This window comes from Parasteatoda tepidariorum, chromosome 6, assembly GCF_982258835.1.
Source record: "Parasteatoda tepidariorum strain Cologne lab strain chromosome 6, Ptep-v5.0, whole genome shotgun sequence".
Lineage (NCBI taxonomy): Eukaryota > Metazoa > Arthropoda > Arachnida > Araneae > Theridiidae > Parasteatoda > Parasteatoda tepidariorum.
In genome coordinates, this window is record NC_141760.1 from 30,024,557 (window position 1) to 30,043,513 (window position 18,957).

At 29.8% G+C, this 18,957-nt stretch overlaps 1 protein-coding gene across 1 annotated transcript in view; it reads right to left on the minus strand.

The window, feature by feature from the left end:
* Positions 1 to 13,108: 13,108 nt before the first annotated feature.
* Positions 13,109 to 18,957, minus strand: part of LOC147807750 (pancreatic triacylglycerol lipase-like) — a 54,776-nt gene continuing 48,927 nt past the window's right edge. Inside the window, exons 6-8 of the mRNA XM_087165586.1 lie at positions 17,699 to 17,821; positions 15,775 to 16,050; positions 13,109 to 14,554 (exon numbers count right to left, since the gene is read on the minus strand). Of these exons, the coding sequence (XP_087021712.1) occupies positions 14,520 to 14,554; positions 15,775 to 16,050; positions 17,699 to 17,821 (434 nt within the window). The 3' untranslated portion in view covers positions 13,109 to 14,519. The remainder of the gene's footprint in view (positions 14,555 to 15,774; positions 16,051 to 17,698; positions 17,822 to 18,957) is intronic.

Genomic DNA, 18,957 nt, shown 5'->3' on the forward strand with positions numbered 1-18,957 from the left:
TGAAATAAATTGTTGTTTAACCATCTTTTCCGAGAAATTTCTAACAGTGTAACACAGCCACACTTACTTACGCATATACACACATCCTCACATTCCTTTAACTCTTCCCCCCTTTGTATATATTCCCAAACTGTAAATATTGATTGGTGTTTATTTTCTCAATGTACTTAATTATTAATTTTAATTTTTAATTTAACCTTTTGTCATGTACTTTAATATTGCATGTAATCTTGTTATTGCCTAATAATGGCAAAGTGCCATTTTTTCTCCTAACACGAACTGCATTTTGTTCCCCAAACTTTATTTTTGTCATGTATGTTTCCTAGTCTAATTTCAGGATGAATGGGAAAAGGGTCGTAATGGCCTCAGACGCCCAGTTCCACTACAACGAACGAACGAACTTTCTCATTCTTCAAAATAGCTAAAATTTCACTCTTATATAAGCTCTCTTGATGATAAGCGTTCTCGAAAGGGAGGCTAGAAATACCCAGTAGAGATGCACAAAACTGCTTCTGGGAATCAAAAATAACAGTCTCAAACAGCAGTGATTGTGATTATTTCGATATCTAAATAACTAAATAAAATACTTAATAGTTATATTTAGAAGTCCTTTTTATGTTAAATAATGATTTTTAATAACCAATGTATATGCATGTACAGTCCGCAAAGAAAAAAAGATATCACCCTGAATAACTTTCGTTCTAATGATCGGATTTTCACGAACTAAGTGTCAATCTTAATGGTTCCTGGGGGTGACCTCAAATATACTAATTAATTAGTGCTAACTATTAATTAAGTTACGAAATAAGACACAAAAACGTACTTTCTCTGAATAAACATATATTTTTTTTACATATTTGGATTTTTCATCTTCAAAATATAGGGGGTAGCCGCAATCTGGGAATTGTGGTCCCCATAGTTTGGTCAGGAGAGCGATTCAAAGTTCGGGCCCCTTAATGTTAATTTCGCTTTTTGCGTTTTCAGTCATATTTTTAAAACTAATGAAACAATTAAAAAAAAACTGCACCCACTCATCAAACTCATTTACCCAAAGATAATTTCAGGAAGAAAATAATTTTTAATAATTATTTATTATTTTTTATTATTTAATTAAAGTGAGGATGAGAAAAAGTTGAATTATAAGGTATGAATTTTTTTATACCATTTTAATCAACATATTTTTCAATTGAAAAATCTAAAGTTTCAACTGTTTTTATTTATTAGAAGATGAGAAAAATTAAAATTAATTATTTAAAAAAAAATAATTTGCTGACAATGAAGAAATGATTAAGTGGGGCGATAAATATTAAAATGTGATAAACTTACGAGGAACTTAACTTAGCGCGCGTAGCGAAAATTTCATTCATATTTTTTTTGCTAATAATCGTTTGCAAATCTTTTTATTTTTATTTTTTTAAAACTATAAAATACGATGTTTCTTTTTTAAGAGTCTAAAATTCTATTTGCAATTTAGTAAAGAAATTTGAATAAAACATCTTATTGAATAAAAAACATTTTATTCAACGAATGTTGAGTTTTATAAAAGCATGCTTCTGATAGAATATGATTATGCACCAGATTGTGCTTATTTAATGTGATTATTTTTTAGTTTTTAGTTTTTTCTTCTCAATAACTGATACAATTTCAATAATATACATACGTATGAATTGATTTGGAACAAAATATTTATCAATTTCTTGAATATATTTTTTATAAATATTAATAAAAATACGTAGTAAACATATTTAAGCATACCTCACATCATCGTAAATTTTTCAACATTTTATATATCGTCTTAATGTTAGAAGTAATTTTTTAATCACCTGTCCAGAAGTGTTTCGCAGAACTATTTTACCAACTATTTAATTAAATTTTAACATTTTTAAAAATCTTATTCTTTACCCTACTACGTTTATTATTTCCTCATTAATATACTAATTAATTTTTTAGTACTTTAATTTAGGTTTTCTTTAAAGTGAAGTTCCTTTTTAAATTATTGTCAAGTTTTTTTTAAACGAATTATCGTCTGCTAGATAAGAATAAACCCTTGTTAAGAAATGAAAAACATTCCGCTGTTTAAAATTATTTAATGCAAAACAGCTGATTATTTACTACACATACTATTTTTTTCGAAAAAAGAATATAAATCATTGATAGTCTTTTTTCTTGTTTTGTTTCTTGTTACTTCAACATAGATTATCTAAAATAGTGTTGATGCTTTAGAAGTCACTACAAAGAGTATAATGATACCGAACATAAAAAGCTGTCGAATACGTAGTCAAAATTTTTAAGCGTCTTAAAATATCTCAGTATATTAAATGCCGTCCTAACATCTTAGTTGTGAAATTAAATTTTTAATTATCTAACCACCCGTGATTCACTAATTATTTCATTATATCTTTTACTCTTTCTTTATGATTACATGTAGATTTTTTTCCGGATAATATGCTAAACTATTTTGCTTATTTTTTTTTCTTTAGCACGATTGCGAAGATATAATTGTAGTATAATTTGTTATCAAGAGAAATGCCTTATTTTGTTAAGCAGGAAATACTAAAAATCGAAATTTGTAAGAAGATTCCGAAGCCGTGCCAATTTTAGAACCATCTGATTTTTTTAAGAAAATGCAATAAAAAATACGCAATTTCCGAACTTATTTTGATTAAAAATAAAGAAAAAAAACGTGGCAAGAAGGCTAACATACTTTTTACAGAAACTGCGAAAGCCAATTTTTCCTATATTTCGTCAAAAGAGGATAAGAATGATATTGCTCTAAGGGACCTACTCAATAATTTCGCTATTTCCAGAATGAAATCTGTTTGATCGAAACATATTTCCTTGAAAATTAAAACGAGAAAACAATTAATTTTATTATTTATCTAAGTTTATTCCATTTATTTAATGATAGCGGTATCAAGGTTAAGACTATGCGATGGAAGCCCCGTTTACTATTATAATATAAATGCATTAAATCAGGTAGCTTGAATATTTTATTTTAAGCAAATTATTTAATAACTAGGAGGCTTCGCCCCCTGCTCGCTAACGCTCACCAACCCCCGGAACTGCTTTCGCAGTTTATTTCGGATTGCTTCGCAATCCAATGCTCGCTTTGCTCGCTCATTGGATACGTTCATAACGTCTAGCTTTTGTATACTTTTTTGAATACTGAAGTTCCGAAAACTTTTCACTGTAGAAAATTCTAAACCTGTACATTTCAATATTAATTTGAAATTGCAAACAGTTCACATATTTTTCTTAATCATACTATTCTAAATTTCAGTTGTTGAGAAAAGTAACTGTTGTAGGTTTTGTTTCAATGTCTTTCCCACCAGAGGGCTAAAGCCATGTGTTGTAAAACAATATGAAATAGTAGTCTGCCACTGAACGCCGGATGTAAAGCATCGGCTTTGATGAAGATAATTTTGTATTTTAATTCTCTGAAGGGCACCACCCTAATAATATGGAATTCGTAAAATAAATGTAGATACTTTTGATTGTTGATGAAGCCCATCATTTTGTGTTTTCATCGGTGTTCAGATGCAGAACAACAATAAGTTTTTTATTTTATCACAAAAATATAAGATGTATAAAAAACAAAGAAAAGAGTAAGAAAATGAGTATAGTCATAGAAAAAGTTAAAATTATAATATAGTATTTGTCAGTTAAAATAAAACTTTTTGTTTAAGTCATTTCTAACAATTCAAATTTCTCCGAGGCAATTCTAAAGTATAAATTAAGGTAGTATTGCTAAGCTGAAACACAATATTTTTAGTTTTGATGTCAACAATACAATTCAATTTTTCACAAAAACGATTGCTGCCATTGTTAAATTCAATATCAACAATTCAAATTTTTCTGAGGCAAACTCTTAACCTCTAAATATTACTTCTTTATGTACACATATCTAAATGTCAGTATTCCACCACAAAATAACCTTAACTCCTCAAATTTAGCATGAAGTTGTAAAATGTAATGAAAGAGGGTCATAGCAATAATGAAAGTAGAAGTAAAGTTAGTACTGTAAAATTAAAACAATATTTTTAATCAATGAGCCAAGTTTTTCAAGAATCAGTTGTAGAAGTAGGTTGTTTATTAAAATTTTTTATAGAATTTCTTTAAAAACACAATTGTTAATTTGGGCATTTGGCGATACAACACTTATAGAATTGAAGGATTTGTTACGTCAAGCGCTCAGGTATCATAATTTTGATCTAGTTGTGCTTCTATGTCATTTTCATTTATGTTGCTAAGTTAACTTTCAAAAAATTCCATGGCTGGCAACAGCATTTTTATTTTTTAGAATTCGTTATTTTTTTAGCGAAATGTTTTTTAACCTAACAGAATTCTTTGCCGACTGCTATATGAAGAAAATAAAGTAAATATTTAAGTGTTGTGAAAATAATCTTATTTAATTGTACAAAGTACTTCAGCCAAAATTTGGGAGCCACGTAAGAGAATTATATATATTAGATCAGAAACACATCATTAAAAGGCAGAATGCTTTGGTGTTTCCAAAACGTAAACAAAACAAAGCAAACGTTGCCACCGTCGGAAAAGAAATACAGCCAAAATTTGGGAGCCACGTAAGAGAATTATATATAATAGATTTTAAGCAAATAAGGGGGTAAAAATAAACTCGATCAAAATACTCCGAACGTATACCCTAAAATATATGTAGAATAAACTTTGGAATCGATATATAAAAAATACCTTTTCAAACAACTTCGAGTAGGACGGAAACGTAAACTTTTTTGAAATAGTTGTCCTTGTAACTATTTAATTTCGATTCCTGGTGCTAGGGGACATTCCATTTTCACATTCGACTTTTGAAATTTAAGGCTTGCAGCAAAAAAAAAAAAAAATTGTACTGCATTGATTTTTTTACAAAGTAATGAATTATTATTTTTTTAAATCTAAGAACCTGTGCCTATAACTTATGTAAAACTTATTTTAATATCGGGTGAAATAATTTAATATGTTGTGTAACTAAATAGATAATCCCAAGAAACTGAATCGAAAATATAGAAACTTCATTGATTTAAAAAAATAATAGATGGTAATATAAATAGACTTGTTTTGAGCCTCCAATAATAAAAGTCACAAGTTATTCAAGCTTGACAAGTTTCGAGAATGGGCGATTATATTTGAACGCTCGAAATATGTCGACTTTTACTTCCCTCTTCATATTTTTTGAGGCCAGGTGAGTTTTTATAAATTATACTGTTTTACATTTGGATCTTGATCATTATTTTGATAAGTATTTTACTAACGTTAAAGTAAACATAAGCATTTCTATATTTTAACAGGATTTTTGTGGTCTTTAAAAACGTAATAGCATCAATTTTGTAAAGTTATATTTAACTTAAAAAGTAAAATTTTGAGTCCAGATATTTTGCGTTAATGAAATTAAATATTTTATCTTTTAAGTTTTTGTGCCCCCATTTCAGTATCTTAAGGATCTTACGAGCTCTACTTAAAAAGAGAGTATCAGATATATATAAGAAAACAAAAATAATCATAGTAGCAGTATTTGGGAGTAAATGTAGCTTATAGTAATTGAAGAATATGCTGTGCGACATTTTATGGTGAATTTGCGAACGTAAGTTTCAGAATGTATCGAAACATGAGGATGCTATTTGCAAATCATCTTTATCCAAAGAAAACCATGTAACCTAAATATCAAGCAGAATGAAGCGATTTTTTAAACAACGAATCATACCATGTGCTACATATTATTTCAATTTCTTATACTTAAACATAACATGTTTCAATTTTTTTAAAATGCCACTAAACATTCAGCAATTCTTTGAGTTATAGAGAAAAGAAATATCGTAAATTATAGAACACCTTGCGAATGTGCATTAGAATTACTATACAATCTACATTTTATTTTCAAGTACTTTTTTTTCCCTTCAAACTTTCTTGCCTAGAAAACTCGATTAAAGCTGTAAAAATGATTATCCCTAAAATTTTTTATATAGCTGTAATAAAGTTATGTTAATTTGATTTTAGCATGAAATCCTCGAATAAATATAGCGAAAACAACATAATCTAAATAATATCAGATAAAAAGTTCATGCATTTAAATTCTAAAAACTTAGAAAATCATAAATAATTTATAAATCGATTCAAATTTTCTTTTCAAAGGTGATTAAAATAATATTTTTTTTGTTGCTTTTTGGACAGAAATCAGCTTAAAAATTGACTATTGCCTGGAAACTTCGAGATATTTTCTATTAACGATTAATTAAACCTCTCCGAGCAATCACATAACATTATTTCAATTTTTTTACAGTTAGAGCTTGGTTTCCTAGCAACTTAGTAAAATTAAGTATACCTCTTTTGAATTAGTCAATGGGTTATCTTAAAATATTCATCTGCGCAGGCGACTTTTTTTGGCGGCTTTCTGGACTATCGCCAAATATATAAACCCTTATTGCGACCCAAATTTTTTAAAATTTTGTCTACCCCCCCCCCCAATTTAGGTATCTAGATTCCAAATATGTAAAAAAAATATATGTTTATTCAGAGAAAGTACGTTTTTGTGTCTGATTTCGTAACTTAATTAATAGTTAGCACTAATTAATTAGGATATTTGAGGTCACTCCAAGGAACAATTAAGATTGACACTTAGTTCGTGAAATTCCGATCATTAGAACGAAAGTTATTCAGGGTGATATCTTTTTTTTTGCGGACTGTACATTATGTAACATCAATTTTTCCTGCCTGGTTAGTGTGAAGAAAACTAAATATTTTTTAGATTGGCAGTCATTTCAATTTGGACTTCATTTGATATGTCATGAAATTTCTTTCTTAATTTCTTTTTTTTTTGTACTCTTAGATTTCTTGAACAGAAAGAGTTAACTTTAAAAATCTAAATACTTACAAAACCCATCCAAATCTGCTTATCTTGCACTAAAACATTTATGTTGTTTAGATACCTTTTTAATCATTTTTTTTTCAATTCAAATTTGTGTGGACAAGTATTAAAGCGGAAAAGCATCTTTCATTGAAATTAAATCTTTCAGGAATTGAATGCAGAAGTATTTAAAAAAAAATCTCAATACATTAAAATTAAATGTTCTGAATTTTTTTTTATAAGAATGCAAACTTGGGTATGCGGATTGAGTCATTGTGCAATCAAACCAGATCATGAAAAATAGGGTACATTTTTTTTCTAAGTATAAATTTGTTTTACGAAGAAATGCATTTTTTATAACAGAAGCATATCTCGTTTCTCTAAAATTTTGTAAAAACTTGAAAATGAGAAAATTCTTTCGAAAAATTTTCAATTTTATATAAAAATGTTCTCAATTTCATAAATTTTATATTAAATTTTATATTTTACATATTTTTTTTTTAATTTTATACTAAAAACTTTTATGTATTTGCTTTAAAAAATTTTGCCTTCATTTATGGGTTTAAGATATACTATTTCCTTTTGATGTGTGTAGGATAAAATTTGATAAAATGAGCATTGAAAATGTGCATTGAAAGGGTAATCTCGAAAGTAAATCACTATTTTTCTGAAACATTCTCTCCCTTTTAGGTTCAATGTTTGTTCAATTTCTTTCGACAAATCATTTGAGGCAATTTTGAAAATTTTTGTGTCCATGTTATACTTATTTTTTCCCATGTTGCTACCTCTTTGACGAGTTAAATCTCCTTTTGAATCTGATGTTTTAAGAATATTTGTTTGGCGAAAATGATTATCTTTGTCTTCAAATCCTCTTTTTCACAAAGTATCAGCGTTTATATTGGTTCGAGCAAGTATTAACAGATTGTTAACCGGAGACTGATTAACTCGACTTTGCACTTGCATTTTCGCATCAACTCTTCATCGGTTAGCAACGTTTGAGCATTTAATCAATATTTAGGTCTTATTTTACTTTCATATTTAATTTCAGAATGCATGACAGTTTTTATGTAAAATTGCCACTCAGCAAAGTTTTAAGTCAACAAACTCTTATTTTATACCATTTCGTAATACTAATCATAGAGTCTGACACAAAAGCGTTATATTTTTTGAGTTTTTATTGGGATTTGAATCCTTGTATAAAATAAGAAGTAAACAATTTTGATAATCGCTAGGAATGTGCCTGGATGTTTTTTAAGCGAAAGAAACTTTTTAGCTAGTAATAAACACTGTGCACGGATTGAAAATGTTAGCTCCTGACTCCTTTCAATCATATCAAAGACAAAAAGTAAAAAACTATTAAAATTACTAAAAGCATTTTTGAGATTCGTGATAAAAGGATGTTCTTAAGCCGATTTAATAAAGCTTAAGTTTACCATATGAAAGCTTAAAATTGCTGGTGGAGCTCAAAGATTAATTCTCGAATTTTATTGTCGTGTGGATAAATACAAGGTATTATAAGAAAATGAAGGAAGTATTAATGTCTGGAAAAATCTAAATTGAAAATCCATATTAACCATAATCGATACAAGCTATTTTTTGATCGAAATGAGATCGAAAATTTTCTTCAAAAAAACTATCTCTTTTACATTACTATCTTGCCACAAACTATTAAGCTGGAAGATTGTTCAATCACAAACTAATTAGTTTACTGAAGATATTCATGTCCAAAAATCTTCCGCATACCTGTTCTCATTTCATCAAAATTTGAGATGAAAGGAAATATAGTAGTTTACTTTTCAGTAAGCTTAAGGAATTCTGTAAGTGCACATTTCAGCTTGCCACAAACTATTGAGCTGGAAGATTGTTTAATCACAAACTAATTAGTTTACTGAAGATACTCATGTCCAAAAATCTTCCATATATCTGTTCTCATTTCATCAAAATTTGAGATGAAAGGAAATATAGTAGTTTACTTTTAAGTAAGCTTAAGGAATTCTGTAAGTGCACATTTCAGCTTGCCACAAACTATTGAGCTGGAAGATTGTTCAATCACATACTAATTAGTTTACTGAAGATACTCATGTCCAAAAATCTTCCATATATCTGTTCTCATTTCATCAAAATTTGAGATGAAAGGAAATATAGTAGTTTACTTTTCAGTAAGCTTAAGGAATTCTGTAATTGCAAATTTCAGCGGTTTCATTCCGTTATCGAAGTAAACTCGCTCCAAAATGGTAGTTTTTGCTTTAGAAAACAAACAGCATTCTGTGCATCCTGTTTACTATATTCAAGGTATTAACAAACTGATCGTCGTTTTGTTAATTGGTCTACGTATTTATTGGAAACTTCCTTACCCCATTCCTATTATTTACTCACTCATTCAATAATTACATTATTTATTCGCTGTGTCGAGAATTATTAAAAGAAATAAAGTGGTAAACTTATTAGAAAAGGGTCGTCATATAAATTTAGAACATCAAATGTTACATCATTATTTTTTTGTTTTTCAAGGCACGCAAAACACCATGAATAACTTTTGATCTAATAATCGGACTTTTACGTGCTTGGACTTAATGGTTTAAAGCTCTGACCTCATATATGCTAATTAATTAACGTTGTTGAAATTTTAAGTTATGAAACCAGACACAAAAACGTACTTTTTCTGAATAAACCACGCATTTTTCCCGACACATATGAATTTCTTAGTTTCAAAATATGAAAATATGGTCTCAATAATTTTGTCAGAGGAATGATCAAAAATTTGGACCCCTCAATGATAATTTTAAATGATGAAGTTAAAATAAGACTTGTCCCGCAGTGGACTGATCGTTAAGACACTGTTCCCAGCAGATCACCGAAGTCAAGCATCACTGGCTGCGTTCAGTGTGCGGTTGGGTGACCACTGGGATCAGTCTGCGTAGGGACCGAGGGTGTGCGGTATTGGTCCTCGTTTAACTGTTCGACCGTAAAGTGCTCAACTTCGCGTGCAGGTCGTCGGGCTACTGAAGCGGGGGTGACATCCCCTCTGCTGAGGATCAAAATTGTGATGGCATGTCTTCGGATTATCCTCAGGGATGTTTCCCAGACCGTCGCCAATAGCCCATTGTGCAGCTCTAGTGCGACGTAAATGAACAAATTAAATAAATTAAAATAAGACTTTTTTCGATTATTAAGCAATTCGATTTTTAGGGAACTATATGACCGATTTCGATCAAGTTTTGTATTTTACCACGTACAATTGTTCTTTAAAATTATGTCACTAATTATGTACCTTATAATAAATTTTTTTCTTGTAATCAATATGGTTCCAATAGTTTAGGTAAGAGAGTGGTCGAATGTTTGGACTCCTTAATGCTGCTTTCACATTTTGCATATTTTGCTGCATCTCTGAAAAGTCTTAAGGGGATTCGAAAAAATTATGCAAACAATTATAAAATTCGTTTATCTGAAAATAATTGCATAAAAAATATTTTTCAAAAAATCAGCTATCATTTTAAATTATTTTTTAATAGTAGTCAAACAATTTTTGAATTTTATAACACGCAATTTTTAAATCACTTTAAAGTATTCAATTTTAAATAGCAAGGTACAAAATTTGAACAAAACGGGCTAATAGTTATCAAAAAATCTAATTTTTAAATATGTGTCTCTTTAAAACTGAACGAGCTACTTAGAAATTATTCGACAAATTTCGTTCATCTTTAACATTTTGCCATTCTTTAAAATGATTTGGAATTTTGCGCACCTTACCATTCAAAATTTTTTCAAATGTTATTAAATAATTTAAAAAATAACAAATAATTACTAAAAATTATTTTTACATAGAACTATCTTTGGATAAATAAATTTTATAATTGTATTCAAAACTTTTTCGATTCGCTTAAAAAGTTCTCAAAATATGACGAAATGCGCAAAATTAAAATTAACATTAAGGGATCCAAACTTTCGATCGCACTCTTCACCAAACTATTGGAGCAATATTTCTCAGATAGCTGCTACTTCCCGTATTTTGAGAGACAAGAATCCAAATCTGTCAAAAAAGGTTTATGTCCACGAAACATTGATATTGAGCATTGTCACTTAAAAATGAGATCATTACTATCAAAAATTATTCAAGGTGTTTCGTCCCCCCCATTTTTCCTTCTCCATCCCCACCCCAAAGTCTATGACTTTCCCCGTAATGATAACGCTTAGTTTTTAATAAACGTGATTCCTTATTTCAGCGTTGAAACGTGATTCTTTATTTCATTGTATATTGCAAGTTATTTAATGCGTGTTGTTTTATTATTATTATTCAATTCATGGTATATTTAGATCACAAGTTCTTAGAAGAGTGTCGTTTTTTTCTCCAATTTATTATATATTATGTAGATTACAAACTCTTTGAAGAAGGCGTATTTTTTTTTCAATTCATTGCACATTACGTCAAGTACGAATTCTTTATAGCGTGTCGTTTTTTTTTATAGATACTTTTTAATTCATTGTATATAAATAACGAAATTTTAACGAATATCATACAAAATATCATGCTATTCGTTAAGTCAGAAGAGGGTAAATTAAAAAGTTCATATCTCGAAATATAAAAGACCAGTAACTGATTTTGTTGTGTTGCATCTAACACTTCAAAACTGAAAATTTATGCAAGATAATATTTTCCATTCCTTTAACAATCTTTTAAAATGCTAAACTCGTAATTCTCAGAAGAAAAAAAAATAAATTCATTAATAAATAAATAGTCTATTTATGTGGGTAGTATTTTAAACAGCATTCTAAATAAAATAAAAAGATTATTTGGAAGAAAAAAAAGATTTAACTATCCAGTGTTATAAAAAGTATAAATAAAAATCAAGTGAGAAAAGAAAAAAAAAATAATATCCCGTCTAAAAAAATAATTTATTAAAACATGCTTTTTCCGGCTTTGAAATATCCTGGACAGCCTGATTTCATTCGTCAACCTTCCTGACCCGGATATCACAATATTTTCGCAATGAATATTTGACTATCGCAATCTATATATATATTTCTTTTACTCGGCGACAAAAATAAGCCTCATTACAACTCCCCGAATGGCAACGCTAGAAAATCGACCAATGATTGCCGTTAAAAATGTCACATGCCAAATTTAGCTGAGATGGCTCAACATATAGCGCTTTTAAAGACGGAAACTGAAATAACCAGAGAGAGCATAAGCTAGGCAGAAGCGTGTAGTCTTTGTTGATAGATCTCTATTTTAATATTTTGTCGAAAGCGCTTTTTTCACGAATTTATATATTACGAATTTATTTGACGATTTTTGATTTATTATCACGAATTTATTAGCTTTACTAGAATTTATTTGTTTATGCAGGTTTTTCCATTGCAATTCACTTATTTCAATTTTTAATAGACTTAATTGTAGCCAAAATTTTAACCTTCTTAAAGAGATTTCAGTTTTAGAAATTTTAGCTTAAGATTTTATACTATAGCACATTTCTAATAGGTTTAATGAATTACATGTCATTTATTTGAATTCAAATTTATTTTAATGACTATACTAAAAATATGTAATTTTTTTTTTTTAAAAAAAAGTTTTATATGGATTTGAATGATTGTTTTGAATTCTACGAATTTTGTGCATATGCAATGTACGTAAATTAGCAGCGAGCGAAGCGAGCTTGGTATACGAAGCAAACCATATAAGATTGCGTAGCAATTTTCGGGGGTTGGCGAACGTTAGCGAGCAGGGGGTGCAGCCCACTAGTATTGATTATCGCAATATGAATATTGATATATTATTATCGCAAATGAATATTTGAGCAAGAGAGCCGTTAAAAAATGAATGCGAAACGGAGCCTCTTAACTGTTTTGGTTTCATGTTTAGGTTCGCCTTAAAAGTAAGGTCATATCCAAAGTGAGAAACGAGGAAGCGAAAACTTCCGCTCACGCTTCAGAATCAGTTTTTGTTTTCATTCAGAGCAAAGAAATGGCATCTCCGAGGAAAATATTTACGTTTTGGCTTTAAGCTCGGTTAATAGTTAACTTAGCTGTGCTATAAAATGAGCAAAATGCAAGCAAAAAGAAGGCTGTATAATGTTTCAAGAGTTGGTGATGTTGATATACGTTTGCTCTGGGATCTTGGAATCCATTTGGCTTGCACTTTGGAGAGAACCTGTTTGTATTTGGCTTGCAGATGCAAACAGGTTCTCTTCATAAGGATCATGGTTTTTTCTTAACTTGCAACAGAATATAGTAAAAATAAAAAACTCAACACAATTCATAAAAATTTTAATGCTATATTGTAATGTGAGATTTACAATCACTTCAAGAAATTGAAAAACTAAAAACAGTTACTATTTTTTATAAGCTATTTATCTAAATCACTGAGGATGTTGAATTCGAAAATAGGTTCTACTTTTCTACTTTTTTGCGGAAAATCATGTATCAAGAACTTTTCTGAGTAAAGTTGCAAAAAGATTGATGAAAATTTAATAGTTAGATCTAAAGTTCCTTGAAAAATATTTTCTTTTTTAATACATGGTATATTATATATATCACCATTTCTTTTTATCGTGTCGTTCATTTTTTCCCCAGTTCATTGTGTATTTAGATAAGTTCTTTGAAGCATTTCGGGTTTTTTTATTCATTGCCTGTTATGTATATCACAAATCCTCTCAAAGAGGCAGGTCTGTTTTTTTCCTTCTTTCTAATCACTGCATAGTATGTAGATTACAAGGTCTATGAAGCTATTTTTTTTCATTGTATATTGTGTATATCACAAGTTCTTTAAAGCATGTTGGTTTTATATTATTGTTCTTCAATTCATTGCATATCTATATCACTAGTTCTTAGAAGTCTGTGTCTTTTTAAATCATACTATATTATACATACGACAAGTTCTTTAAAGTATGTAGTTTTTTTAATTATTATTTTTCAATTCAATATTTAAAACTAGAACACAAGTTCTTAGAAGCCTGTTGTTATTTTCAAATTTATTTTATATTATGTATGTCACAATTTCTTTAAAATGTGTACTATTTATTATTATTTTTCAATTCATTGTTTTTGTTTAGTACACAAGTTCTGTGAATTGCGTGTTTTTTTAAAATTTATTACATATTCTGTAGATCTTTGAAGCGTGATTCTTTGTTTCGTTGTTTATTACAAGTTCTTTAATGCGTGTTGTTTTATTATTATTATTATTCAATTAATAGTATATTTAGATCTCAAGTTCATAGAAGCATGCTGTTTTTTAAAAATTCATTATGTAAATCACAAGTTCCTTAAAGTGTGTAATTTGTTTTAATTATTTTATAATAAGTTGTATGTTGAGAACACTAGTTTTTTGAAGAGAGTCGTTTTTTTCTATCAATTTATTATATATTATGTAGATTACAAGCTCTTTTGAGAAGGCGTGTCTTTTTTTTAAATTCAGTGCACATTACGTCAAGTACGAATTCTTCAAAGCGTGTCGTTTTTTTTTATAGATACTTTTTAATTCATTGTATATTATGTAGCGTTTTTTCCTCCTATTTTCTTCTTCGTAGAACATGTCATCCTATTCAGAAGAGGGTAAATTAGAAATTTCATATCTCAAAATATAAAAGACCAGTGACTGATTTTGATGTGTTGCATCCAAAACTGCAAAGCTGATAATTTATGCAAAATAATATTTTCCATTCGTTTAGCAATCTTTTAAAATGCTAAACTCGTAATTCTCTAAAAAAAAACAGATACAAATAAATAAGTTATTTATTGAATACATTGTCCATTTAAGCGGGTAGTATTTAAAACAGCATTATAATTAAAAAAGATTATTTGGAAATTAATAATAAAAGATTTAACTATCCAGTGTTATAAAAATTATAAATAAAATAACAGGTGAGAAAAAAATGTAATATAATATCTGGTTTTAAAAATTAACTTATTAAAACATGCTTTTTCAGGCTTTGAAATATCCGGGACAGCCTGATTTTATTCGCTAACCTTCATGACCCGGATATCATAATATTTTCGCAATGAATATTTGATTATCGTAACATTGATTATTGCAATATGAGTATTAATTTAATATAGTCGCAAATGAGCAAGGGAGGTGTTAAAAAATGCTATCAAAACTTAATGAATGCAAAACGCTAACGGGGCAAAACCTCTTAACTGTTTTAGTTTGAGGTTCAGGTTCGCCTCATAAGTAAGGTCATATCCAAAATGGGAAAAGAGGTTCAACTGGTAAGGTAACGAGCTTTACTTTATTTATGAGGAAGCGAAAACCTCTACTCACGCTTCAGAATCAGTTTTTGTTTTCATTCAGAGCAGAGAAATGGCATCTCCGAGGAAAATATTTACGTTTTGGTACTAAGCTCGGTTAATAGTTAACTATGTCTTAGAATGAAAACTTGACTAGTTGTCCATTACCTCTGAGAAAAGTGGAAGGAGAACCAGATGATTGCCTTAAAAGGGTTTCTAATAAATAGAACTCAATTCTTTTTAATTTGTCTCGGCAGTCAAACAGGTCTTGCTTTCTCTAGTAGTGATTTGTCAGATTTTGATAGCATGTAGTAGTGTGATAGTCTTGTTTTTTTCCCCCTTCATTTAATAATAATTTGTTATCCTTTTTGATTTTTGATAAGGTTTATAAATGCATATTCATTACAAAACACCCTGCGAATTACTGTAACATTAAGCTGAACTAGAAAATGATGTTATTTTTATTAAACTTCTAACTTTGAAATGGCAATTCGTATTTGTACATCAATGAGTATAATTTCAATTATTTAAGGGCGAAATCAATATATACGACTTAAAAATGTATACTTTTAAGATTAACTTTTCTATTTTGCTTATGAAGTTTCGAATGTTTTATTTTTCATTGCGGTTCTTCTGTTTAAACTAAAATGAATTTCAAATGTCTTTAGACAGTATTCTTATATTCTACTTACCATTATAAGGGCAAACAAGTCCTAATTCATAGTAATACTTTCTCTCTTTCCTAGGTTCACCTTTGTGAGGAAAGTAGTGTTCAGCATCAAAGCCTGCTACTGCACAATTTGAGAAATCTTTCCTACAGCAACGTTTGCATGCGCCGGATAGAAAATCTTCGTAATTGTCACACATCGCACCTATTTGCAATCCTGCGGGGTGGTTAATGGACACTTTGTAGAATTGCAGAACTTGGAGGTGAGTGCATAATTGTGGAATAAGAATTGATGCAATGGCTAGGAAAGAAGGAAATAATAGTATTTTATCTCTTTGTAATCTTATCTTTTGTAGGCGTCTCAATCTTAAGCAATTTTCCCAGTCTGCACGCTTTTCCCGTCTCGTTACCATTTTCAGGAAAAATCCTGCATTTTCGTTTCAGTAAGAAATTTAAACATGCTGGCGGATAAAAAAAAAACGTAAAATTTATTGAAACCAAGGAAACGGAGAGGAGAAAAGTGGGGAGAGGAAAGATCTCAAGTTATTTTGAGACGCCTATTTCACTGACCAAGCGTGTAGAAAATGTCATGCAATGTTTCTGCGATTGTCAATTTCTCCGTTCTTCAAACAATCCCTTTCCGCGCACTCTACGATTCAATCACTAATTTCTGTTTCTCACCAGAGGTCAGCAGTTTAAAGATTTATCAATCGTACAAAGTAACTTTTAATACAGGTTATCGGAACATAATGTTTCAGAGAGTGTGGTGACGAAGCTAGGTTGTTTGTACCATCATCTGCTGTACTGCAATGTGTATATATGCCAGCTTTGTCTCCGAATTATCATTACAGATTACTCTGTCCCCACCTCCAATAGCCCAATAGTACAGCTTCCGTATAATCTTAATAACCCATGGAAAAAGTATTTATGAAAGATAATCGGATGCCTAATTGGAATCGTACAAGGAAAACTAATTAATAAAATATCGCTATGGTGAGATTGTAGGAGGATGTATACAACGAATAATTTTAGAAACTATGGGCAATTGACATAACTTAATATAAGAATACTAGTAAATAATCCACAACAAACGTAAAAGAAGAAAAAAATTTTCACGACATGTCTTTCAAAAGATACTTAAAAAGTTTGACCATTGAAAAGAGAAATCCTCTCACCTTGTCAGTTCAAATTTTCACACTTTCTAAAATAATTTTAATATCGTTATATACACTTTCTAAATAGATCTAGAGCAAAATGAGATTAGTGATAGTTTCCAAGAGGAAACTAAAACAATTGCAAGTATGTGGAGAATTCTCTGCTGATATTCATTTTTCTTCCTGAATTTACGTGTAATAAATTCTGATTTTTCTGTTCAGTCAGTTTTGAACGAATTTCTAAAATATATATTCGAAATTTTTAACGAAACGAAAGAAATACAACAGCATCTATCCTGAGTTGAAGGAGGTTTGAATTCGCCCCAGCAATCGAAGCCAGTATCACACCGTGGTACATGTGCAAGTGATGAAAACGGCACGTAGACTGTTGTGTAAATGAGGGTTTTCCTCTTATATCAAAACTGATTTTAATCTTTTCAGCCACACCTCCCTATGTAAAGTAAAGTAAATTACTCCATACAGTTGTTGCTCTTTCTCAGAAGTAATTTGAAAAATTTAAATATCTTTTGTGTTATAAATATTACTCTACACTATCTGACGTGTAACGGAAACTTTTGACGTAATTTTAAACAAGAGTGCCTAAAACATAGCATACTATTAAAGGCATTTATTACGGAGCATTACGAATAGAGAAATTTTATTTTCCCTGATTGATGCTTCTTCTAAGTCGAATCCATACAGAAATGCACTTTTTTTCATTTATATAATGCAGATGAATCTTAATTTACAATACAACAGAGATCAACATATAGCCTGCTTTTCAATTGTACTTACCATACAAAGAATCCCCTTTTAAAATAGCTTCCACAATTTCGTAATAACAAGACAATTCTAAGACTCCGCCATTGGGATAGAAGTCAGCATGACCAATTGGCTTTATCTGTCCCACAATTTGTGCTGCAATGTTAACATTTTAAATCCATGTTTTATTTGCAGTTTTTATTTACAAATTTTCGTAGAATATACACTATGGTGGTCATAAGAAACGAACGTTCAAATATCCTCGACGGCACACTCTAGAGGTGCCAACTGGCATAAAACTATTATTCTTAACATCCTACAGTAAGTAGAAAACCAAAGTTAAACATCACTGGAAGAAGTCAGAAAGCGGGTGAGCAACCTCTTTGGTATGCCTGTGTATGGACCAAGAGTCTATAGTAATCGAACCTTATTAAAGTATTCTGACATAAGGGGCTAGACTTTGTGCGTTATGTTACCAAAATGCAAATGGGGTCCCAAAGGGGGGAAGCCATCCCCTATGAAGATTATCAAAATTGTGATACCGTATTTTCAAATCATCCTCCCTGGATGATTCGAAGATGTTTCCCAGAGGGATACTTACAATATATTGCTTCATTTTTTAGGTCTCCACTTGGATCTAACACAGCAATTAGCTTAACTTTTATCTAGATGCTTATTCAGGAAAGACAGATACTTCTAAAAGTATCTATTTAGGCAAATTCATATCCGAAAAATTATTTAGCTAGTTGCGGGCCTTGCCATCCACTAGGTATACAAAGTATCGCAACTTAAGTTCTGAAAAAGACAGTTTGTTCAGTGTTGCAAATACCATAAACATCCAGCATAATTGCAAAAATTCATTATAATCTTCTCAAATAAATTATTTTATGCTTTGAAATTCTCCAGATATGATATGGCAGCATTTCCAATGCCATTAGTTATTTATTCAATCAGCTCATCATCAAAATTAGTTTTTACCGATTTGTGTTCATTTCAGGTGAAGTTACTTTCATTGATTTCAGGTGATGGTACTTATATTATTTTAGGCTTGCTCATTCCCCTTGTAAGTTAAATAGCACCTTTTTATGGGATGTCGAAAAAGATTTGAGGGAGAAAATTTTTTTTCCATGACAATTCTTTATGACAATTTACTTATTTTTGGAGTAATTTTTTCATTTGCGACAATTTTAGCAATTAGAAATAAAGTTGAGTAATGTTGTCTTTCAGTAAAACCACCCTAATATGCACTCTACAAAGTAAAAAATTGGATAGCAAGTTCACCAATTGTTTGT